The sequence below is a fragment of the Toxotes jaculatrix genome, chromosome 11 (genome assembly GCF_017976425.1).
Source record: "Toxotes jaculatrix isolate fToxJac2 chromosome 11, fToxJac2.pri, whole genome shotgun sequence".
Classification (NCBI taxonomy): Eukaryota; Metazoa; Chordata; class Actinopteri; family Toxotidae; genus Toxotes; species Toxotes jaculatrix.
In genome coordinates, this window is record NC_054404.1 from 13623703 (window position 1) to 13646009 (window position 22307).

Here is a 22307-nt window from a genome sequence, read left to right on the forward strand (position 1 = left end):
CACCTGATGGTGGTGCTATGGATGAAAAGTTAGGATCACCAAAGTTAATACAATTCATCCTGAGGGGCACATGGTGTGCATTTAATGGCAACTGATAAAATTGTTCATGAGACGTTTCACATCATGGTAGCACTAGAAGAAAAGTCAAATTTCAAGATTTCAAGACCAAGGTGGTGGACAAACCAAATGACAGTGCCGCCCCTTGAACCATGCTCCTAGAATGGCTGGAAACAAACACCACCACACACACATAACCACATCATTTTAAAGCTTTTATAAGACATCTTATACACTAAAATACAGACTCAGCTTCATACAAGAGCTTTAAGTAGTATTTTCCACACGGACAATTGATTGTGCAAATGCTGTGCTGAGTTAAGAAGTTGCATTCAAGATTACGTGAGGATCTTGTAGATTTGTGAGTGCTTTTTACACAACTGTTCCCAAAAGACTGCCTGAATCACTAGCTCATTTCTAGACCCTGCAGATTGTTGTGCTCCCTTCCTAAACCAAATTATGTACCTCAGATATAAGATAAATTTCAGATATACTTCCCTCAGGCCTCGAAAGCATGTAGTTGTGCTGTAGTGTGTGCTTTACAAAGCACGTTAACCTACTCTTACAAGGCCACATTAAAGAGTGAATGTGTGCAAAAATACCTGCACTAAAGACAGTGCCTCAAGACACACTGCAGCTACTTAGAAAGTAGATACTACATTAGATTTTTCAAAAATAAACACACATATATATATATATATATATATATATATATGTATATATGTAAGTATAAAACTATCTACCGTACATTATGTAAAACGGTTTTCAAAGGATTGGCTGCTTACTCTCAGGCAACATGCAAGTACACGATTGTATAGGTGTGCTGAAGTAATGAAGAGCAAGGCAGTGAGCTGCAAGTGTCCCTTTTCAAACCTAAATATTCCCCTTAGGCAACACTCTGTAGGTGTTAGACAAAAAAAGAAAAAAAAAAAAAAGAAAAATTATACTTAAAATAGTACAAAAAAGAAAAAGGAATGATTCATACAATGCAGCACAGTTAAACTGGATAGAAACTAATAGCACTTCAACAAAGGTCACATTGATTATTAAGGCATCCCTTTAGAGGCCACAAATACCATCCAGTCATATATATGTAATGCCAAACACATAATAAATAACTGTTAGAATGCAAAATTGTTCATTAATAACAATGAGGCGGAGGATATGTAAGACTTATTGGAGAGCTGACTCAGCAGTGTGGCACCCTTGCCCCCTATTTGGCACATTGGATTGTTGACTTTTGGCCTCTCACAGCCACTACTCAGGTCCGCACTTGGAATTTCCCTGCTTTAGTCACATATTTGACCCCTTTAAACGGCTTGTACTTCTCTCCGTACATGTCGAGACGACTCACCTTGAGACCTGTGCAGAGGCGGAGAGAAAGCGAAGTGAACAGCTGATAATACAAATCAGCTACATCAAGACAGAAAGAATGAGGTTAAAAAGAACTGACTAGCTTAAGATTACCTGATATAGCCAGCTGCTGTATCTTCAGGTCAATGTTGAGTGAGGGGTTCTCTTCAGGTTTGGGAACTCCTGCCTGCATACTTAGACTGCCTCGCAGGTTAGGAAGTTTCTGGGGGTTCAGTTTCCCAATGTCCCAAACCAAAACCTACGAAAACAGACATGATTGGAGAGATAAAACAAAACGTATTTTATTTTTGGTTTTATTTTTAGTTTGTGGTGTTATTTTTCCCCATAACCTATTTTAAAAGATAGATTTAATGCTTTTAACAGGCAGTTTTAAAGTTAAATTGTCTAATTTAACATTTCTGAGGGAGGAGGGAGGAGGAAAGCAACTTTGTAGTGAAGCATTTGACAAGACCAACAAAAACTGATCAGCATGATGAACACCGATCGGATAAAAGGGTGCACATTCAAAAAGTGGAAGGCATTCTAAGCTCTCATTTCAAACAGACCTACTGTATCGCTGCTTAGGACGACCTTGCGTGTGGTCCGTTACCTTGGTAGCGAGGTCATAGGTGTAGTTTCCCTGTGTGGCTGTGAGGTTGGCACTGAGCACCGTTTTAGGCATGTGGACAGTGACCATTAAGCCCTCCACCGTCTTGCCCATGGTCTGCTTGGGTCCGATGGTGATGTCCAGGCGACCACAAGGCCCCGTCTCCATGAAACTGATGTTCTGCTTCACGTACACTGGAATGGCTACAAGACTGAGGACGGAAACAGACAGAACTGACCATAATGCCGATAAACAGTTATGATGAAGTCTGTGTTCTTGCACGTGCCCACAAAGACTCCCGGGACTTGGCTCATGAATTAGACAATCAGCTGTGCTCGTGCTTACTTTTGAGAGCTGACGTGGTAGGACATGAGTGTGAAGTTCCCATCTGGCGGGATGAAAGAGAGGACGCGCTCCGACTCCCAGCGCTTAAACCGCACACACGGGTGGAAACTGACGTCGTCGAGAAGACGAGGATTCTGTCACCAAAAAAGCAACAACAACAAGAACAACGGCGAGTGAGCTTTACACTTGCACAAATCCACTAGCAGACCCTAAGAAACACAGGGCTACTATGAGGACATGAACCCACCATGAAGGACAGAGTCAGGTCAGGCATCCCAGTGAGCCTCACGCAGGCTTCAATTACACCCTGGATCTCTGCAAATACTGTCGTGCCTGAATGAGAAGAAGGTGGGGCAAGCGTGTTTAAAGAATAACCAGATCCAATTACATCCCACGTTTCTGGATGAATACACTCTTAATCAATGGCAATCAAACAAGTGGTTGTTTGTACCTGATTTGTCCAGAATGGCATCTATTTCCTCTATCACATCAAAATATGCCTCATTATTAGTGTATTTAACACCAGCTCGCCTCCACGGGATATTGGACAATTGGCCTGTTGGCAACGTATCTCCAACATTACTACCCCCTGGAAAACACAGACAAAAACATTAATGTGCACATAAAAGCTGCAGATTTTATCTCAACTTTAGTTTACAGACACAAAGGGTGGAGCGACTAAGACTGATGTTTAACACCGGAGTCAGGGTGAGTTCTCTCTACCTGTGAGGGTATTGACGACTGATCGCAGGATGGTGGGAGGCCTGATCATCTCCTTCAGGACGTTGGACTCTGTTGCCAGTGGAAAGCCGTTGTCCAGCATCTCCTCCAACAGCTCGTACACTGTCACCACATTGTCCTTGATTACAACCTCGGAGCATTCTCCAAAGTAGTCCTGTTGATAGAAATACCTGTTTGACTAAAGCAAACACTAGACTGATGCATGTGGAAAAAGCTTGTGGCAAACTGAGGTATGCTAACTGTATGCATGCAGTATGTACAATATACTGGATTTCAGAGTATACCGTTTCTGCAGTGAGCTTACAGTAAAACAACATAAGATGGAAAATTCAGCAATAGTTGCACACACAGATATCCGCCATCTTCACAGTGCGAAACCACGTGCAACTTATTTTAACAAGTGGCTGCTGTGAGTAGCTCCCCCATTTCCTTAGTGCATTGCAAAATGAGGAAATGCTTTACAACAATGGCATACTCAAAAGCAAACAAACAATCAAGCCTTTATGGTATGTATATTCTATTTTATTACTTTTCCAGCAGCAGCCATGGTGCAGCTCAAGTCAACCAGAGTACACCAACTCTTTTTGAATCATCTGATGATTATTTTCTCAGTTAATCGGTTAATTGTTTGTATGGCTTGCTTCATCGCAGGCATGAGAAGTCTACAAGTTACGCCTCATATTGTCTCATCTGAAGAAGAAAGGACTAGTGATAAGTTTTCTTTTTTGTAATTCTCAACTTATCCCATGATGCATCTCATGAACCCCTCCCTCTGATTTATCCTGTGACCTACAGAAGGAGTCCCAACCCCTAAGTAAGGAATCCCCAGCTCCAACTGCAATTTCCCCTTAAATCATTTCAGGGAAGTAAACTCTGATCAGCTGAGTCTAATGTCAGATGTGAACCACAGTCCATCTAAAGCCCATCGAGACACTCTCTGCTTAAACAGGTCGCTAGGTCATTACAGGAGCAAAGATGTCTACAATGACTTCTAAAATCCCGGCATCGATTTGGCAAAACGAACACACCTGAAATGTGTCCGCCACTCTGTGCAGGAACTCGATGACAAACAGGGGAGGGACCTCAGTCTGGATGACAGAGAGGAAGAAGAGCTTGCCCCTGTAAATGGTGATGAGATAGTGGTGTGGGGTCTGGAGGACCGGGGGCACATTCTCCGGCTCCACCGCCTTTTCCTTCGCCTCGAAAAAGTAATCACACACACTCCGGCTGATGACACTCTTCCAGTGTTTCTCCAGGAAGATGTCTCCCGACTGATTAATCAGGAACAGACTGTGGATCATCTCAGCTGCAACAATGAAGTGGTTGTTCTTGTTAGTGCTGCTCCGTGTTATTGAGACAGGGACATTGCATCGGCGCTCTTCAGCAACTTCGGTCCACATCAGTCATTCGTTAGGCAACAAATCAAAACAACGCAAAGCAAACACAACTGTTGTCAACATTTACCCACTGTCAATGTGTCAAACTAACTTCAACCTCGGGTAAAATTAACCGGCTGGCTGGCAACCTGAGATTGGCAACTTCAGACTTTCTTTTTCGGACCATCTGCATCGTGCAGCTAAAACTAGAACAAACTTGAGGGCGACAAGAGAGCAATAAACAGACGGTAGTGTATATTTAAAGTTTCACAATGTTTAAAGTTTTACCTGCTCACTCCAGCTGCCTGTGCCAAATGTATATTACTCGGTGCCAATATGGCAGAAGTGTGTGAGTTGCTGAGGAGACGCCTGCAGATCTAAGCACACGTAGACGCGACGCAGTCACGAGTATATGTCGCTAAATCTGATCCAAATGAGCCTAACACTGTTCGTAAACCACTGAGATATATTCTCGGTGTTTCAAATACTATTCAGCTCCAGCGTCGTCCCGATCGATACCTTCAGAGCTAAGCGTCGGACGTTTAAAATCAGGCAACGTTTCGGGCAGCTATTTGGGATTTTGGGCCCCGGGTAAAGCCTTCCAGGTGGGAAAAGTTATTTACACAACTGTGTAAAATCCGTGAGACAGTAGTAAAAATCCACGTAACTATTATTCTACATAGAAAGATGTTTTAAGTAATCCACCCCACAGTATTACATGACTTTATCTTGTATTATATATTTTACTTTCCATAAACCTTTCATGTCTTGCACTTCACTGTACATGCGCTCTAATGTTATTCTATGTGTTTTAAACATTTTATCTTGTGTTTTGTTTTTTTCATGTATGTGTGACTCTTCTCACATTGCAGGTCATGCAGCCTGTGAAAGGAGACGACTGCCTGCGACGCTCTACTCAGGGCAAAACTAGAAAACTACCTGAACGGCGCTGAAGTTAGCTTCCGATTGGGCACGTAAGGTAAAAGTTGAGAGAAACTTCACTGAGCAACCGAATCCAGACCCCATCAGGCCAGGTCCAGATCCTAAACCACTAGATTATCCCAGAGAGGCCAGTGACTCTTTAGAATGCAGTTTCAGACACGTTTTCTATTTGTGAAACTGCAAAAACGGGCGATTTCAATGAGAAAAAGTTAAGTTGGGATAAATATTGATACCATGATAACTAATGTATCCTGTTGCAGTAGACTAGGCAGAGTATCTTTTCTATATAAATTCCAAAATGACGATACTTTTTTTTACAATGCTTTTAAAACTCAAATATGAAATTTTTAAATAGTTAGCTTCACACATCTGAACCTGTATCCTCAGCACAGTTAGTTGGGTTTCCCTTAACTTTCCCCTTTAAGTGCCGAATCGGAAGTTATGAATCGAAAGCTAACTTCGGCCTCGTTTAGCGCGACCGCATTTTCGCACCGGTGGAGGTGAGTGCAACGTGCCGTCAGCCATGGCCTCCGACGAGCCCAAAGCAAAGAAAATCAAACTTTCAGAGGAGGATGAGGCAGAGTCTCCAGCCAAAAAGACTCCTGTCGAACTAAGGTGACCGAAAAAAAAAATGTCCGAGTTGTGTGAGTGCTAATGTGAGCGCTAATCTTCAGTTTGCAACGATAACCTGGACACATGAGTGCTCGGGGTTGAAATTGTTTGACTGTTGAATGGATTGAACGAACCACCACGTTGTGGAGGTGAGCTCACCGTTCATAAGAACCGGTTTGACTGCTTTTGGTGCAGTTATCTTTTATCTTGCAGCTGCAGCTAACAGTAAGCGGATTGTAAAACTGGGTGTCAGGAATACTTAGATACCGCTGTTGTCCGTTAATTCTAGCTACAAGCTCTCCGTTCAGGTGTGTGCATGTGTGCCAATTTCTAATCTAGGTTCAACGTGACCACCACCTGCCCCCTCTGCATGTTTTAGAGCTGCAGAGAGAAATACTTGGACTGATCTGTGCACTCCGTCCATTCAGTGCCAAGGATTGCTCTGCTGCTTGGTATAGCTGCAGAGCAAGCTGATCAGAGCCATCCTGTACCAGCTCCCGAGACAATGAGCTGCGAAGTACTCACATGGCCGTGAATGTGTAATGTTTTGTTAGGGTTTTCTTTCATGGATAAGTCTGTCTCGGGCGCGGAGTAGTAGACGGTTCCTGTTCATCTCAGCTGAAACCTGCTGTAACATGTCATATAATGTATGACGGTGTCCGCCGTCGGCACGCTGCTCACGGCGTTATTTAGCTTCTGAAAGTGAGTGGATTGAGTCTATACAAGCCAATCACCAGACAGACAGGAGGAGGAGGAGGAGCTGCACGCTGAGCTGAAATTGTGAAGTTTTTTTGAATGCTTAGCTCTTTCTGAACCAGTTTTAGGTTGTCCAACAGGTCTGTCAGTAAATAGCTGGTACACAGAGACAGGGACACCATGTCTGCTGCAAGGTAAGACCACATATTGACATATAGGGAACTCATCCAAAGGCAGGCTCTGGTTCTGGTTTAGTGTAATTGGCTGCAGGAGCCTGTTTATCACGAGACTGCACATTGGCAGATGTGTGCAGTGTATGAAATGAGAGGGAAGCTGTGGCATCTGTGGTTGATTCATTTTGTATTTTCTTCAGTGACAAAAACCCGCCTGTGTGGCTTGAGCCTCTGTCTGCCGGGTGATCACATCTCCATTATCTTTGCAAAAGCCTTCCTCCATGTTGTGTCCTCTTGCCACGTTAAATCTTGCCCTCGTGCGATTGTCAAAAGAAGAGCACCATGGGAAAATATGGCGTTCGTGTGGAGGTGTCATCTGTCACAGGCTGTGATCAAAGACTTTCTCCATCTGGGATTTTCCCAGAAACACAAACGAGATTGTGTTAACATCAAGAACTATCATGCATAAGTAAAGACGGCACCGAGACACAGATATGATGCCCATATTAACATGCTTCCACAGTCATTTGGTGCTTTCGCAGTATTACTCACAGATCGTTCAGTATTTGCGCATAGAAAAGCAAAAGCTTCTGACTGACTGGTTACTGGTGTGTAAGACAAGTTCCTGTGGCAATGTTATGTGTTGACACAAAGTGCAGAGGTGTTTAGTCACTGTATTGTTTTGTTGACACCCAGTGGTGGGAATGTTGCTGTGCTGTTTTTAAAATAAGAGTTTTTTGGCATCTCATGATTTGCAATGATATTCAAGCCTTGCACTCAGTTGTTTGCTTGCCTCAGGAAAGAATGCACTGTAGGCTCACGCAGCCTGCTGCTCTCCTGATGTTGCCTTGCTGTGAATGTCATAACGTGGTTACATGCACAACAGGGTGGCTGTTTCACCACCGATCACATTCATGTTGTTTTGTATTATTTGTTGATAAGTCATGTGCCTTTCCAAACTGTGTCTCTTAGACGTGTATTATTTCCACTTTTATGTCAGTGTGAATTGGAAGTTTTAAATCATGTGGTTGAAGTCACGTGCACACAAAGCTGCGGGTTTTGCACTTTAATGCTCAACAGTGGGATAAAAACCCAGCACACTTAGTGGAGAGGGCAAGCATGAATTTTTAATTCCATGAAATGTACCTTTCTACACTGTGCTGACATGAGGGCTGTCTGCTCTTTTAATGAATCACCCAACCAGTCTAGAACTATAACTGATTTCAAATCCAGGTCAATTATTAAGAGCATCTTCAGAAAATAAAGACAAAAAGACCAAGACAACACAGACCGTGCTAGATGTCCCCCGGATTACTGTTATGCCAGTTAGTTAAAAAAAAACATGTGATCCACAGTCTTAAAAAAAGATTTAAAAAAAAACAGAAATGTTGGATGGAGGTAAGGGAGGGCGATATCAAATTCATTCTGTCATGTTCAAACCAAACTTTTTCTTTTAACACTTAGTCTTTATGTTTCAGCCCTAACTCACTCTTTGGAATGGGAAACCCCTTGCTTGACATCTGTGCTGCAGTGGACAAAGACTTCTTGGACAAGTAAGTTAAAGGACTGAAGCAATGAGATGATAGAATTCTTGGGTGTTGTAGTCCGCACTTCTGTCTGGCTTGGAAATGCTCAAAGTGGTTGTAAACTACAACCCACTAATCACACAGGGGGCTCCTCAAAAGTCCATTAAATGAACAAGTTAAACATTAATTCACATGTTGCACAATTTGGATTGACCCTAGAAATATTTAGGTATAAGAAATAACAGTAATTTAGATATTTTTTGTTTCAATGTTTGTTCAATGTTCTGCTTTGTTAAAGACACAGAGCCTAAGTCCATCTGTAAAATCTCCATAAAGCACAGACGCAATCAGATCGATTGAAATATTGACTTTTGGTGTAAGTGAGGTCACTCCTGTGATAGGCCGACCATAAGCAAAAGAGGTTAAATGATGTAATTTGATCAATGGAGATACAAGATAATGATGATAAAAGAGAGCAGAGCTCAGGAAACAGCAGAGCTGTACGTCCAGCAGAAATACTGCTCTAATACAGTCAGGGTATCCTCACATTACAGTGAAATGTTTTGGACTGTTTTTAGCTGAGAGGAACAGTCAGTGCCTCTCCCTGTTTTGTCACCACATTCACATTATTCATGATTGTTTATCGGTGTAGTTAAATCCTGACAGCCAACCTTCAAATGCCAAGGCAGTGATTCTTACCTATGTTGCAGTAATCTAGAAATTGTATTTACTTCCATGTTTATTCATTTATTCTTTCATTTAATAATCACAAGTAAATCACCATCAGTGGAAACCTACACGGTCAAATCATTAGTTTTCTGGTTTGTTGAAGCTGTGTCACGGCTGATCAGGACAAATGTCTCCTTTGGGTTTCAGCTCAGAGTCCACTCTCAAACCCTTTGCATAAACTCCTGGATTAGAGCTAAACCAGCCAACCACAGCTCTAATTCAGTCTCACATAGAATAAAGCAGGACTAAAGCTGCACCTTAATCTCCAAACTACCTTTGTCTTTCGAGGAATCCACTCTCTGTTTAGCATGATTGACCAATATATTGACTTGGGCTGAGTGGTGGTACAGAGTAACAAAGGTGCTTTCACAGAGTTTCTCAAAGCCTTACCCTGTGATTTAATCGATGAAAATTGCCTTTAATCACATTTTCCATAAGAGGGACCAACCCATTTGGCAGCACCACCATACTGTCTGCAGTGCTTATCCACATAAACTAATCCAGAGTCTTATTGTGTGTGTTTGAATGAGCAGGATGACGTGGAGGATTTAATGCCCCTTTTTTTTTTCTTTTGCAGGTACACTCTGAAACCCAATGACCAGATCCTGGCAGAGGACAAGCACAAAGCACTGTTCGTATCTCCTACACTGCAACATTTCTTCTATAATATAGGTTGTGCAAGAGTTCTTACACATCTACTGAAAGGGTTTGTAGTCTGCACAGGGAGAGTAGTAATATTGATGTATCCTTATTGAGTTTGCTCCTCTCTGTTCTGGAGCTGGCTAGTCAAAACAGGCGCACACCAGAAATCACCACGACTGACCTCCGTTCCTTTATAGATGGCCAGTGGCGGAGCAGCAGAGAGCCTGTCTCAGCCAATAGCAGACCAGGACACTTCACCTCCCAGTCCCTGTGAGACAAGAGCCAGAAAGCAAACATTTAACAGCAGGAGATAAGAAAGTCATGTGTGTCTGAGTGTGTGAGATTATACTCATGTATTCTGACGCTCCACAGTTATGGAGAGTATATTATAGCTTTATTAATGACAGGGAAGATTTGTACTCATGATTCCCAGTGTTGGAGTTGGCAGTCTTGTCGGGTTGGAAGCCACTGATCACTTATTTATGAAGACAAATGTCCCTGCTTGTACTAAGGTCACTCGGGCCTTGCTTGTTTTAGTGCTCAGGGGGAGAAGTGTAAATATGTTGGAGATTTCCCCTCAGTGAAAATACTTTTAAACAATTGAGGGGAAAAAAAAGGAGTGATATCATTTCCACAATAAACAGTCAGCCCCATTTCATTTTTCTTTCATTTCCCAGATGTCTCCTCCTCTACAGCCTCAGCCTCAGTCTCAGGACCTTTAACAGCAGTCGGCCCGTTCTGCTTTCCAATGTCATATTTGAACACGCTTTCTCTCACACGCACACAAAGGTATATCTGTGTGTGGGTTGAAATGACTGCTATATTTAGATCGCATAACATGGCAAATTGTAGAGCCCTAAGCAGAACATCAAAGTGCTCCTTCAGTCGTTGTGTTATGTAACAGGCGTAAATGGTTCAAATAGCGTAGTCAGTGATCAGTCATGCGTGCGCTGTGTATTTTGACCGGAAGATATATTTTGCCGAGAATACAGTCCAACGCCAGATGAGGTTGTTGGACATCAAGCCACATCCATCACCAAGCGCACCACAGGGGTGGACACAGTAAAGCTTTGCACTTTGTCCGGATCTTAGCTAGCACTGCACAGAAAGAAAGATATTGTAGGTCTTAATTTTGCAGAAGTGAACAAACTCAGTGTGTGACAAACAGAAATTATGAGAATGGCACGTTTGTCTCTGTGTGTAGATTTGAGGAGCTGGTGAAGAAGTTTAAAGTTGAGTACCACGCCGGAGGAGCCACACAGAACTCGATAAAGATCGCTCAGGTCAGTCATATACACACAAACACACTAACTTACCCTTGTTTTCACCTCACAAATGTTCTGCCAAGTTGTACTGGAAAAAGCTGGCCTCAGTGAGTGGTCAATTTGCCGATGCTGATCAGAGCTGTTGTCTGTAGTGGATGATCCAAGAACCCCATCACGTGGGGACGTTTTTTGGCTGCATCGGCAAAGACAAGTTTGGAGAGATCCTGAAGCAGAAGGCTAAAGAGGCCCACATCGACGCCCACTACTACGAGCAAGATGAGGAGCCCACAGGGACATGTGCTGCTTGCATCACCGGAGATAACAGGTGGGTGATTAAAATAATACACGTTTGTCTGCTCACTGTAACCTTATGTCTATAACTCCTCGTCTCTGTTGTTTCCTCCTCTCAGGTCTCTGGTTGCTAACCTAGCTGCTGCTAACTGTTATAAGAAGGATAAGCATCTAGACCTGGAAGAAAACTGGAAGCTGGTGGAAAAAGCGAAAGTCTTCTATATTGCTGTGAGTAGTGGTTAGCAAACCACTGTATGATGTGTTGTGCCATTGACTTATGAGACTCATGTCCTATCACTTTACCTTTATACCCATCAGAGAACCCCCCTGCCCCCCAGGGGGAGTGGCGGAAATGCTGGTGCAGATTCTGTTCAGGACCTTACTGCATGTGATTCATTAGAGCCCATCAAGACATAAAAAGTCGATCGGTCTTGACCCAGTGTCATTCCTTCCTTCCAGGGTTTCTTCTTGACTGTCTCTTTGGAGTCCATCCTGAAAGTGGCGAAGCACGCGTCTGAAAATAACAAGCTGTTTTGCCTGAACCTCTCAGCGCCCTTCATCTGCCAGTTCTTTAAGGACAACCTCATGCAGGTTATGCCCTATGTCGATGTGCTGTTCGGCAATGAGACGGTAAGCCAGACTTCCACTGTGGATTCTTCAGATACTCTTTGTTTTGACCGCACGTGCCTGTGCTTTGGTACTTTGTTCATATCTTTGTATGTAAAACATAACTTTAAATCTGTACTTTTTTGGCTTTTCCTTAGGAGGCAGCTGCATTTGCTGAATCGCAAGACTTTGAGGTGGGTGGACAAACAGTCCCATTTACCGTTTGCACATTTGCATTTTTTCTATATATTATGTGCATTATCATCTGGTTGTGTGTTTTGTCTGTAGACCAAGGACATTAAGGAAATTGCCAAGAAAGCCCAGGCTTTACCCAAAGTCAGCACAAAGAGACAGAGGATTGTAGTGTTGACTCAGGGGAAGGATGACACTGTTATGGCCTTAAGTAAGAGTTTGTATTTTCTTCTTTTTCTTTCCTGATACTTCTGTAATTTCTCTCAGTCTCTTGTCCTCTTAGAGGTCGTGGACTGTAGAGTTATAATTTTCCTTCTCGTGTCCGTTCAGATGACAAGGTCGAGCTGTTCCCTGTACTGAAGATTGACCCCAAGGACATTGTTGACACAAATGGTGCTGGTGATGCCTTCGTGGGAGGTGAGTTTTTCCTGTGTTTTCATTTGATGCATTTCTAGGTTGCTTCGCGTCTTTCCAGTGTTCCCTGTGAGTTTCTGTTAAAACTTCTTCCTCTTTGATGCAGGCTTCCTGTCTGAGCTGGTCCAGGAGAAACCGCTGGACCAGTGCGTGAAGGCTGCACACTACGCCGCCAACGTCATCATCAGACGAGCAGGTTGCACCTTCCCAGAAAAACCTGACTTCAACTGACACACGTCTGGGCAACTTTTCCTTCAGCCTGAAACCTCATGCTCACCCTGCCATATACAACTCTGATCCATGGGCTCATCTATTTTCTACAAATGCTTCCCTCAGTTCTTTTAGCTCTCTTTTTTTTTCTTTTAATCAGCCACCCGTCCATGTTACTTTTCAATACATCCACATAGAATTTCTTAGCAATTGTTGGTTGGGTGCCTCTTGGCATGTGCGCCTGTCTCTGTGTCCTCCACTTGGGGCCACTAGTGGATCATGAGCCACTGCAGGGATTTATTCATGTACGAATTTCCGTAAAGGAGTCATGATAACACCATGGAATATGATCATTTTGGATCTAAATGCGACATCATGTTTTCATAGACACAGAGTTGTTTTGTATTTCGACTCTGCCAGCATCCGGCTGCACTGAAAGGCATCAGACTCTGCTACAAGTTTTGTGAGTTGACATCTTTTCTTCCTCTTGGAGGCCGAATCAAAGCACAAGAGGCTGATTCCACAATGGGAGGACAAATTATACACAAACAAAGGAATAATGAATGAAGCACCACTGTCAAGGGAGGTTTTGGATACGGCTTTGAAAATGTGCAGTAGTGATTTGTTTTAGGCTTTTTTTTAAAAGATTATGATTATTGATTAGATGATTATTCCTGGAAATGAGGTTAGAGACATGTTTAGTTTTACTTTAACAGGCCAGTTATGAAACCAAATGTTTTTTTTTTCTTTTAAGCGCACACTTTTTAAATATGTCAAAGCCTCTTCCCACTAAGTGTGATCACTGTTAACTTTCACCTGTCCTGTGTCAATGATACTCAGAAGTTACCTTCGACATGAGCGTTGTGGAAATGTGTGTCTTTCAGGCAGGTGGTTCTAATATTGAGTGCCTTTTTTCCCTTTCTGTCTCTGTAAATATTACCAAGTTGGAGCAGAATGGTGCTAGGTGAACCTGCATTTGTCTTTTGCTTTCTAGCTGGGTAACCGGTAGTTTGTGGGGCTGAAGATGGGCTCATAACATCTGTAAAATGCATGTAAGGTAACCGGTATTGTTGGAAAGCAGTTATTACATTTGAATGTTCTCTGTGAAAGGAATACAGTCGGCATTAAAATTGACCTGTCCTGTACGGTCCCCAAATTAGAGGCCCGTGTTGTTTCTGGGGTGTATGTTTATCTTTTGCAGTGTTGTAGAATATGTAACCCAGCTTCAGCACTGTCAGCTTTGCTCATTGAGTTTTAAAGTGGAGGGGAAATTGAACTCTCACATCATCAGATTTTAATAGTAGTAGTAGTCGTAATAGTTTAATGGACCACCTTTTACATGTATGATGATGGAAGATGAGGCAGAGCCGAGGAAGTATCGGCGAGTGTAAACCACTGTCTGGTTAATATCGCACTTTATCCCGTGTCTGGATCAGAAGCACAGCTGTGCTGCTGGAAACAGAGATGAGGCAGTCCTGCACCCAGGCAGCTAGATATGACCATTTCATTCTTATCTGTGTCAGGCCATTTCTGTCCATCCTCAGATCTGGATCTGTAAAATTTGATCAGCACCAGCACTCACCTGCAGTACATGCTGGAAAAACATCACTAGGCCCTTGAGGGCACATTTTACATATGAACTTTATGAGACAGACATGACACAGTTGTGAAAAAAAAAACAAAGCAGAGTTTATTGATCCAGTAGTTAAAGAAACATGAACATTTTTAAATACCTGAGATAGATTCAGATGGAAAACTGAAGTTGTAAACACTGGCATATTATTTCTTGGCTTTGTGCTATTGGTCTTGCCTCTGTCTTTTTTCTCGGAGCCTCTCCTCTTGTAATGTAATGTCCAGGGCTCTGAGCTGTTTTAGGAAGCCGTGATTGGGCAGGATACAGCGGTGCTGTCGCACACGCTCAATAGCATCCACCACGGTCAAGCTGTGTTTCATCATCAGGTATGCCAAGACCAGAGTCGCTGACCTGCTCCGACCCATCACACAGTGCACCAACACCTTGTCTAGAATAAAAGTAAAACAATATGGATTTATTACAAATAAAGAGAATGATCTCAATTAAAGTTTTTGATTTCCTCCAAGACTCACTCTGTGGGTGACTTAGGGCCTCGTGGATGAACTGGGCTGCAGGTCTGAAGTACTGGGAGATGTTGAATGTGGGTTTGTCATCAGCCTCTACCCCGTAGTACTGGATGTCCATGTCACTGTAGTAATCAGCACCGGTCAGCACATTATTCCACTTCCCCTCTGCAGCGTTCAGGACATGTGTGATACCCAGATCCTTCAGCCCAGGCCGCTCCAGAGCAGTTTTCCTGTTTTCATGTAACACTCAGACTCATGAATTTTGACGCGTGTACTTCAGAACTATGAAACCACCTCTCTGTACTCACTCATCCCCGATGAAGACTCTGGGCCAGACCTGGTTGACATGTGCATACTGAGCCCCGGTGCCTGTCCAGAACAGCTGCTCCAGGTCTAATGTTCCCGGTGTGATGTAGTCACTGTCTGGGTCCACCTGCACGGCTGTGTATGGGTTTTTACCTCTGGACTTCATCACACAGGAGGACATGTCTGACATGTTTGGGGTGAAACAGTGTTGAGACATGTCAGGATGAACTAAAGTTGGTCATGAGACTTTAGGCTGTTTAAAGAAAACTATGAGGTTGTAGGAAAAAAAAAACTTACCTCTGTCTTGTAACTGTTAAAAGTTATTTGTTAATCCGTTTCAGAGCAGGATTACAGACCAGCACCAACACAGTTTTCCTCAGTGGACACGTGTGTCCACTGTCAGTCAGCAGTGAGCATGACGGCTGAAGTACAGATCTTGAATGGTAACTGCTCTCTCGTGCTCTGTGTTTAAGATGATATTTTTAGGCAGCTGGGCCACAACACCTGACCTCAATAACATCACACACACACACACACACACACACAGACTTTCTGACAGCCTGATCCTAATGTGATCTGAGTCCTTTAATGTGACAGTGATTACATTTCTTTAGCCTGTTTGGTAAAGAAACATACTAAACTTGTGGGGATCAATGCCAAAAAATAAAAGTAGTTTAGTACAAGTGGCATGTTCTGTTGTTGTCATCGTACCAGCTGTAACGTGTGGACAGGTGCGGGGATCAGTTAGCATTTGTCAGTGCAGAGTTATTTCCAGAGACATAAAACTCAAAGCATTCGGCCGTTACTTTTTACTGTTTCTGGGGTAGAGATAGGGGTAGCCATGAGACTGAGATTGAGAGATGACACACAGATGACATTTCTATTTGTCAGATTTAATTATTATGAGAGAAACTGTGGATTCCAATAAAACAAGGTGCCTGACAAAGTGAAATGGCATGTTTCTGAGCTCATTATCAGGACATGTCACTGTGGTCCTCCTCTGTGATCTGTCTGCTCTGTGGATGCTGGCTCAGCTCCAGCTGCCTCAGCTGCTCCAGAAATCCAGAGTTGGGTCCTATGTCTCGGTTCAGACGCACGGCAATGATGGACTCCACCAGCGATAGGCCCTGGCAGATCATCAGATAAGCCAAAACCAGTGCTCCGGAGCGACTGACACCCATGGCACAATGGACAAACACCTTCCCTGGGAGACACATTGACTATTATTTTGAGTAACACTAAAAAAGTTGAAATATTCAAAATAAGACTTAACAGACCTCCTTTTCCCCAATTTTAATATTTCTTATTTATTAGTGTCAGCTTTGAATCACAGTTCTCAAAATTGTAATCCAAAGCCACAGACTGTTTTAACAACGCATCCATTCCAGTGACATTCTATTTATTTTACTAGTAAATGCCTTTTTAACAGCTTCTTCAAAATCTGCATTTTTTTTTTTGCTTCCTTTATTACATTTTAGATGTTTGTGTAGCTTTGACCCTTCAGAAAGTGAATTGGTTTCTGCTGTCATGTTTGCAAACTGACCATTTTTCTTAAGAGCACTGTCTATGAACTGTGCAGCCGGGCTGAAGAAAGGTCGGAGGTTAAACTCTGGATGGTCTGCAGCTTCTACTCCGTAGTATTCCACTTCAAGGTCACTGTAGAACTGCTGACCCGTGTTGATCCGATGTCGACCTGCTGCAGCGTTCAGTATGTGAGTTACACCCAGAGACGAGAGTGTGGCTTTATCTCGTGCCACAGACCTGCAGACACACACCACACACAAAACTGATTTAATGTAATATCTTTTTAGAACATTTCAAAGTGCTGGGTGGAATTTTTCTACCTACACGTCGCCGATGTAAAGGTTCTGCCAGACTTGATTGAAAGGTGTCACTGGTTTCCTGTTTGTCCAGAGAATTTGCCTCAGCTCTGTCAGAGATGGTGTTTCCTCCTCCTGGCTTGAGAGACCTCTGTAGCAATAAAGATGTGTGTGTCTGCGTGCATCTGTGTGTCTCCATGTTGATGTTTATGGCTTTGCACGTGTCTGTGTGTGTCTTTACAGTGTTTGGGCCTGTTGCCTTCTCCTCCTCTCCCTCTCCAGGCTCCTGTCAAGGCTGCGGAGCTGCTGCAGGAAGCCTGGGTTGGGGCAGATGTCTCTGTGCGGCCTGACGGCAGCCACCGCCTCCTGCAGCCTCAGGCCCTCAGCGATCATGAGGAAGGCCAGCACTAAGGTTGCAGAGCGACTCACCCCCATCAAACAGTGGACAAACACCCGTCCTGGGACAGGGGACATTTGCTGTTATTATTTTATATGTTTATTGCTAAGTAGGTACTGAGTGTAAATCAGACACACACACTAAGGTAACTGTAAGTGTGACTGACTTGCCTCCCATGGCCAGTGCAGCTCTTATGTATCTTGCTGTTGGGTAGAAGAAAGGACTAAGGATGAACTCTATTGCGTCATCTGCCTCCACCCCATAATAATCCACTGTCATGTCTCTGTAGAAACGTGGGCCGGTGTTGACGTAGAAACAGGGGCCGGGGCCCGGGTTGGGGGGTCCATGAGCAGCATTCAGAATGTGAGTAATGCCCAGACTGTGGAGAGTGCCCTTGTCACGAGCTGCCACCCTGAAACACAATCACATGTGTATGAGTGAACAATGTTTGTGTGGTAGTACTGTATGCGTGCATGTGTGCATGTTACTGTGTGTGAACCCACTCGTTGCCTATGTAAAGGTTTGGCCAGACTTGATTGACATGTCCAGTAGGTCGTCTGTCTGCTAGCAGGAACTCCTGCAGCTCTGAGACAGAAGGAGGCTCATATGGTGGATCCCTAAGAGACATACTGTACTGACACACACACGCACACATACACACTCACACACACAAACAAGGAACTTTTTTAAGCCCTCAATATGTGTGAAATTTAATTTCTGTAAATGTAAAAAAAAAACAAGCAAAAGTCTTGGCCACTGCTGCTTCTCCTAACAACACACAGATTTCAGAATAATCCCTTCTTAGAAAGCCACCTTAAAGCATACCACTGTCTCAAGTGCTAAAGCCAGATGTGTGAACCTGAGCAAATAAACCTGAACAACCTAAACAAACCTGTTTCGACTCTGAATCATATGAACTTACCTCACTTCACAGCAGCTCAAACTCTTCTTCTACTATGCCCGCTCTTACAGCGACAAACAACCGCAGCCCATTTCCTTTTATAACTCTGTAATCATACACTCATTAGAGCCAAACACATCCTGCACACTGTATTCGGGCACTTTAAAACACATTTAATCCATTTTGACTACATGCCTGAGATCTCACTCTTGTGGAAAACAATGTGGCATTATCCTGTCAACTTTAACATTGGCTCACTCGCTGAGTTTCCATGATGACTGCAGACTGTTATGTAATACACCACTGTACTGTAATGTGTCTCCATGTTACCACATGGAAGCCAAGCTACTCTGCTCCCTTAGGAAATATGATCAAGGCGAAGACATCCGCCAGTACCACGTTAACCTTAACTGCATCTGTTGTGTGATGATTTTTTAAAACTTTTATTGAACTTGTTATGGACTGTTTTGGACTTTTTGTGGACCTTTGTTTTGGTTTCTTGAGTTTTGTTCAGTATTTCCTGTTTTATTTCAAAGTCCTGTTCCCTGTGTATCTGCTCCCAGTTTGCTTCCTGTCTCTATCTGTTTCCCGCCTTTGTTGATTGTCTGCTCCTCCTAATGTGTATCACCTGTTGTCAGCAACTTGGCATCACCCAAGCCACAGTTCTTCTGTCATGACTTTGTATTCATTTACAGTGTACAGCAACACTGAGTACACCCTTGTGCAATATCACTAAAATGTTAAATTATTATGGTACCACTTTACAATAATCATATTGTTTTTAGGTCGAGGGTATTTGATCTTGTGTATAATTAAAAACCAAACAGATTAGATTCAACCTCCAAGCAACAAAAGCCAGTTTACCTGTGATCACTGCAGCAAATGTGATTACACCTGTGATTTCCAGTTAAGGATAACTGAATGAAAAAGGTTATGAAAGAAGCTGTGAACACCACAGCGTCTTGATTGGTTACATGAAAACAGAGAAAAGTGTTTTCAATCAGAGAAGACTTGTAGAGGTACAAAATGATTTGGCCAAACACAAAAAACAGACTCTGGTTTAAGAGATTAAAGAAGAATGATGAGATACCTTTACTCTATTAAATAAATTGTTCAAAATTATGTCCTATGAAAGAGTTAAACGAAAAGTTGTCGGCCATTTTATTGCCATCCAGACAAATATTAAATGAAATATCATAAAATATCTTTAATGCAAATTCAAAACACCCATAAAGCTGTATTTACAAAGCTTGTGGACATGTCTGACAACACTGACGGGTAACATTTGAATAAACCTCAGACCCTGTACTTAGATATTTACAATATTTAACAGCACAGGATCATTGCTGACGTACCCAGGAGGTAAACTTGTGCAAGAAAATCTTCAAAATAAAAATATGGAATCTAAATGTCACTCCACCAACAGACTCACCCGTAACTACATCATACACACTGTGTGAACGAATTGTGAACAGAATACTGCCAGTACTGATTAGAGAGGAGTGCAACACATGGAAAGAGAGAGAGAGGTCCTGAGGAGGCTAATGGCTAATGTAATGAAGGGAACAGACGTCAGAGAAGAGGACACAATCTTCGTTTGAGTGTCAGCTGTTCATCCAGCTTGAGGAGGAGGGACAGGAAGTTCCGGTTGGGATAAATGGCTCGTTTTTGGACGACGTGCCTCAGAGCATCTCTCAGAGAGAGACGCTGACGCAAAATCAAGTACGCCAGGACCAAAGTGGCCGATCGGCTCACACCCATGATGCAGTGCACCAGCACTTTCCCTGTTGAGCAGGATGGAGAATGTGAAAGGGAATAGAGAAAAATGAGAATGACCACATTGTAAAAAGTTTGATGGGACAATGGGTGTCACATTCAGATACTTTACCATCTTTGCTCTTCAGGGCTTTGTGTATGAAGTCAGCTGCAGGTTTGAAGTACTGACTGAGGTCAAAGTGGTCTGAATCCTCTGCTGGGATGCCATAATAAACACAGGTGTTCCCGTAGAAGCTCTGGTCACCGATGCTGCCCTGTTTGGAATGTGCTGCGTTCATTACATGAGTGATGCCAAGCTTGTTTAATGTCTTCCTGTTCTGTGCTACGGCCCTGGATGCAAACACAGGGAATAAAGAGAAAACATGTAAAAGAGTTGCACATGTCTTGAACTTTTAAAGACTATTAAAAGAATCCTCACAAATAAAAGACTCACACATTTCCTATGTACAGGTCCGGCCAGACTTCATCCACTGGTGTGAGCTCTAGCGAGCAGGAATCCAAAATGAGCTCCAGTTCTTTAATGAGCGCCAGGTCATGTAGCTGGTTGCTCCCTGACATTCTCCTTGGACACAGCGTGCTCCTCTGACAGACTCCGACACTGCTCCTGCTGTCCCTTCACTACCACCAATACCACCAGTGTCCGCAGCACAGTGAGAGACATGAGCAGGTGGTTGTTTGCCGCTCAGCTCCAAAATTAGCTCTCTCTGTTCAGTGTGTGTTCTCCCTGACTGGATGCAGAGTTATTTAATGTTGCTGTTGCATTTGCTTCGATTGGTCTGTTCACTGATGCCAAAGGTCCATGGGGGCAGGGAGGGATGGGTGGGGGGCAGGTACTCTCTCTGTCACCACTGAGATCACAGTGGGAGAGGACAAGGGAGAGAAAGGCTAAACACAGTGTTCAGTGTATACATCCAGTCAATGGTACCAATGGAGAAAGTCTTGCATGCTGTGAATGAGGACATTAACTTCTACCAGTGCAGGGTTTTTCCTAGTTTTGTTTTTTTTTTATTTTGGCTCATTCAATCCTTTGTCCTGCAGCTTTCGGTCCAGGTCTTTAAGCTGTCTCAGAAAGCCTCTATTTGGAAAAATCCAGCGTTTCTCTTGCACACAGCGTATGGAGGACAGAAGAGTGAGGTGGTGATAGATCATCAGGTAGGCTAGGACCAACGAAGCCGAGCGACTCACACCCACAGCACAGTGCACAAACACCTTTCCTGGAAACCATAAAAGATACAATCAAAGACACTGGAAGGGCTGGTAACCCCATCTATGTGGGGTTCACAGTTGCTGTTGTCTGTGGTGTCATGCCTGAAAACCTGTGCTGACAGCATGTAGTACCTCCTGATGTCAGGGCCTGGTGAATGAACTCAGCTGCGGGGTAGAAAAAAGGTGAAAGGTCGAATGTTGGCAGGTCATTGGCCGGGACTCCATAGTATTTTACGGTGGTCCCATAGAAATCATCACTGCCCTTACAGCACAGTTTACCGTGTGAGGCATTCAGCACATGGGTGATGCCCAGCTGCCAGAGCCCAAGCTTGTCATGAGACATAAACCTGGCACAAATACCAAATCATGTATGCATTAATAACAATCCAAGCACACATGCAGTATATGTGAACTTAACTGAACTTAAATCATGCATAGGATACTGACATGTCTCCGAGCAACAGGTTTGGCCACACCTCATCTCCGTGGCGACAGGAGCGTGGAGCTGAATGTAAAACCTCCTCCAGCTCCTGGAGAGACGGGCTCTCCCATAATGTCTGCTCTCGATCCTCTGTCATACGTGGACACTTTTCTTCCTCTTCTGGGTCTGAGCTTTGAGAATTACCTCTCACCTCTGAGACAGCGCCTGTGACCGACTTTCTGTTAGACATTTTTCAGTTTGAAGGCCGTAAATCGTTCTGTTTTGTCCATGAAACTAAATCACGCTGCCGTCTGTTGCCTTTGGTTCTGTTTCAGTTCCACTTCACTCGTCTTGTGACTGTCAAAAACAGGTGGTGGTGTTTGACACAGGCTCTTAGTCAAACTCTCACTCATGGAAATGGAAATGTGTTTACATTCCTGCTTCGAAAACCACAGCTTGTGCTTATTTTGAAAAATTCTAACCAAATAGTCCATGAATGTTTTTTTCTAGAGAATCTAGAGAAACATAACCTGTAAACAAATTCTAGTTTTTCCTAAATGTGGCCAGCAGATGTCAGTGTGCTTTCAGTAGCACCCCTGCACG

At 43.4% G+C, this 22307-nt stretch overlaps 6 protein-coding genes across 12 annotated transcripts; 1 reads left to right on the forward strand and 5 right to left on the reverse strand.

The window, feature by feature from the left end:
* Nucleotides 1-259: 259 nt before the first annotated feature.
* On the reverse strand, nucleotides 260-6657 carry ap3m1 (adaptor related protein complex 3 subunit mu 1). 3 transcript variants are annotated; one of them, XM_041049368.1, is made up of 9 exons: nucleotides 6559-6657; nucleotides 4132-4409; nucleotides 3086-3257; nucleotides 2814-2951; nucleotides 2610-2695; nucleotides 2363-2496; nucleotides 2021-2228; nucleotides 1525-1669; nucleotides 260-1419 (listed from the first exon to the last, which is right to left on the reverse strand). In XM_041049368.1, exons 2-9 carry the CDS (start codon nucleotides 4402-4404, stop codon nucleotides 1319-1321), a joined length of 1257 nt encoding a protein of 418 aa, XP_040905302.1. In that variant the 5' UTR covers nucleotides 4405-4409; nucleotides 6559-6657; the 3' UTR covers nucleotides 260-1318. The 3 variants fall into 3 exon arrangements, with proteins under 3 accessions (XP_040905302.1, XP_040905301.1, XP_040905300.1); XM_041049367.1 differs by lacking the exon at nucleotides 6559-6657 and adding an exon at nucleotides 4768-5042; XM_041049366.1 differs by lacking the exon at nucleotides 6559-6657 and having other exon boundaries at nucleotides 4132-4749.
* adka (adenosine kinase a) lies at nucleotides 5877-13936 on the forward strand. Of its 2 annotated transcripts, none has more exons than XM_041049369.1 (11): nucleotides 5877-6036; nucleotides 8381-8455; nucleotides 9735-9788; nucleotides 11004-11082; nucleotides 11217-11389; nucleotides 11475-11583; nucleotides 11815-11985; nucleotides 12120-12155; nucleotides 12250-12364; nucleotides 12484-12570; nucleotides 12674-13936. In XM_041049369.1, exons 1-11 carry the CDS (start codon nucleotides 5945-5947, stop codon nucleotides 12796-12798), a joined length of 1116 nt encoding a protein of 371 aa, XP_040905303.1. In that variant the 5' UTR covers nucleotides 5877-5944; the 3' UTR covers nucleotides 12799-13936. The 2 variants fall into 2 exon arrangements, with proteins under 2 accessions (XP_040905303.1, XP_040905304.1); XM_041049370.1 differs by lacking the exon at nucleotides 5877-6036 and adding an exon at nucleotides 6795-6923.
* Nucleotides 13937-14466: 530 nt separating this feature from the next.
* On the reverse strand, nucleotides 14467-15616 carry LOC121189346 (dual specificity phosphatase 29). 2 transcript variants are annotated; one of them, XM_041049373.1, is made up of 4 exons: nucleotides 15481-15616; nucleotides 15186-15366; nucleotides 14884-15107; nucleotides 14467-14798 (listed from the first exon to the last, which is right to left on the reverse strand). In XM_041049373.1, exons 2-4 carry the CDS (start codon nucleotides 15362-15364, stop codon nucleotides 14575-14577), a joined length of 627 nt encoding a protein of 208 aa, XP_040905307.1. In that variant the 5' UTR covers nucleotides 15365-15366; nucleotides 15481-15616; the 3' UTR covers nucleotides 14467-14574. The 2 variants fall into 2 exon arrangements, with proteins under 2 accessions (XP_040905307.1, XP_040905305.1); XM_041049371.1 differs by having other exon boundaries at nucleotides 15186-15373; nucleotides 15481-15608.
* Nucleotides 15617-15747: 131 nt separating this feature from the next.
* LOC121189375 (dual specificity phosphatase 29-like) lies at nucleotides 15748-20530 on the reverse strand. 3 transcript variants are annotated; one of them, XM_041049434.1, is made up of 8 exons: nucleotides 20513-20530; nucleotides 18323-18396; nucleotides 17904-18029; nucleotides 17571-17812; nucleotides 17245-17461; nucleotides 17032-17154; nucleotides 16727-16944; nucleotides 15748-16387 (listed from the first exon to the last, which is right to left on the reverse strand). In XM_041049434.1, the coding sequence occupies exons 3-8, from the start codon at nucleotides 18026-18028 to the stop codon at nucleotides 16158-16160; spliced, it is 1155 nt and encodes a 384-aa protein (XP_040905368.1). In that variant the 5' UTR covers nucleotide 18029; nucleotides 18323-18396; nucleotides 20513-20530; the 3' UTR covers nucleotides 15748-16157. The 3 variants fall into 3 exon arrangements, with proteins under 3 accessions (XP_040905368.1, XP_040905369.1, XP_040905367.1); XM_041049435.1 differs by lacking the exon at nucleotides 20513-20530 and having other exon boundaries at nucleotides 17904-18034; nucleotides 18323-18380; XM_041049433.1 differs by lacking the exon at nucleotides 20513-20530 and having other exon boundaries at nucleotides 17904-18060; nucleotides 18323-18340.
* Nucleotides 19434-21040, reverse strand: zgc:153981 (dual specificity protein phosphatase family protein). Its single transcript, XM_041049437.1, has 3 exons — nucleotides 20511-21040; nucleotides 20190-20407; nucleotides 19434-20085 (listed from the first exon to the last, which is right to left on the reverse strand). Exons 1-3 carry the CDS (start codon nucleotides 20633-20635, stop codon nucleotides 19874-19876), a joined length of 555 nt encoding a protein of 184 aa, XP_040905371.1. The 5' UTR covers nucleotides 20636-21040; the 3' UTR covers nucleotides 19434-19873.
* A 31-nt stretch (nucleotides 21041-21071) lies between these two features.
* si:ch211-223p8.8 (dual specificity protein phosphatase 13A family protein) lies at nucleotides 21072-22054 on the reverse strand. The gene is made up of 3 exons (XM_041049436.1): nucleotides 21731-22054; nucleotides 21416-21630; nucleotides 21072-21291 (listed from the first exon to the last, which is right to left on the reverse strand). The coding sequence occupies exons 1-3, from the start codon at nucleotides 21952-21954 to the stop codon at nucleotides 21083-21085; spliced, it is 648 nt and encodes a 215-aa protein (XP_040905370.1). The 5' UTR covers nucleotides 21955-22054; the 3' UTR covers nucleotides 21072-21082.
* Nucleotides 22055-22307: the final 253 nt, after the last annotated feature.

Bases quoted from the DNA above. Each gene is read 5' to 3' on its own strand.
- adka (XM_041049369.1), top strand. From the start codon at position 5,945: ATGGCCTCCGACGAGCCCAAAGCAAAGAAAATCAAACTTTCAGAGGAG. The intron at 6,037-8,380 runs GTGACCGAAAAA...TTTATGTTTCAG, and splicing joins AAGACTCCTGTCGAACTAAG to CCCTAACTCACTCTTTGGAA. The intron at 8,456-9,734 runs GTAAGTTAAAGG...TTTCTTTTGCAG, and splicing joins GACAAAGACTTCTTGGACAA to GTACACTCTGAAACCCAATG.
- si:ch211-223p8.8 (XM_041049436.1), bottom strand. From the start codon at position 21,954: ATGTCTAACAGAAAGTCGGTCACAGGCGCTGTCTCAGAGGTGAGAGGT. The intron at 21,631-21,730 runs GTCAGTATCCTA...TATTTGTGCCAG, and splicing joins AACCTGTTGCTCGGAGACAT to GTTTATGTCTCATGACAAGC. The intron at 21,292-21,415 runs GTACTACATGCT...TATGGTTTCCAG, and splicing joins CCAGGCCCTGACATCAGGAG to GAAAGGTGTTTGTGCACTGT.
- LOC121189375 (XM_041049433.1), bottom strand. From the start codon at position 18,055: ATGTGTGCGTGTGTGTGTCAGTACAGTATGTCTCTTAGGGATCCACCA. The intron at 17,155-17,244 runs GTAAAGACACAC...TTATTGCTACAG, and splicing joins AGGCAACAGGCCCAAACACT to AGGTCTCTCAAGCCAGGAGG. The intron at 16,388-16,726 runs GTCAGTTTGCAA...TGTGTCTCCCAG, and splicing joins CAGTGCTCTTAAGAAAAATG to GGAAGGTGTTTGTCCATTGT.
- zgc:153981 (XM_041049437.1), bottom strand. From the start codon at position 20,635: ATGTCAGGGAGCAACCAGCTACATGACCTGGCGCTCATTAAAGAACTG. The intron at 20,408-20,510 runs GTGAGTCTTTTA...GTTTGCATCCAG, and splicing joins GACCTGTACATAGGAAATGT to GGCCGTAGCACAGAACAGGA. The intron at 20,086-20,189 runs GTAAAGTATCTG...CCTGCTCAACAG, and splicing joins AGCCCTGAAGAGCAAAGATG to GGAAAGTGCTGGTGCACTGC.
- ap3m1 (XM_041049366.1), bottom strand. From the start codon at position 4,503: ATGTGGACCGAAGTTGCTGAAGAGCGCCGATGCAATGTCCCTGTCTCA. The intron at 2,229-2,362 runs GTAAGCACGAGC...TTCCGTCCTCAG, and splicing joins TACCACGTCAGCTCTCAAAA to TCTTGTAGCCATTCCAGTGT. The intron at 1,420-1,524 runs GTAATCTTAAGC...GCCTCTGCACAG, and splicing joins ACAGCAGCTGGCTATATCAG to GTCTCAAGGTGAGTCGTCTC.
- LOC121189346 (XM_041049371.1), bottom strand. From the start codon at position 15,373: ATGTCAGACATGTCCTCCTGTGTGATGAAGTCCAGAGGTAAAAACCCA. The intron at 15,108-15,185 runs GTGAGTACAGAG...ACATGAAAACAG, and splicing joins AGAGTCTTCATCGGGGATGA to GAAAACTGCTCTGGAGCGGC. The intron at 14,799-14,883 runs GTGAGTCTTGGA...CTTTTATTCTAG, and splicing joins GGCCCTAAGTCACCCACAGA to ACAAGGTGTTGGTGCACTGT.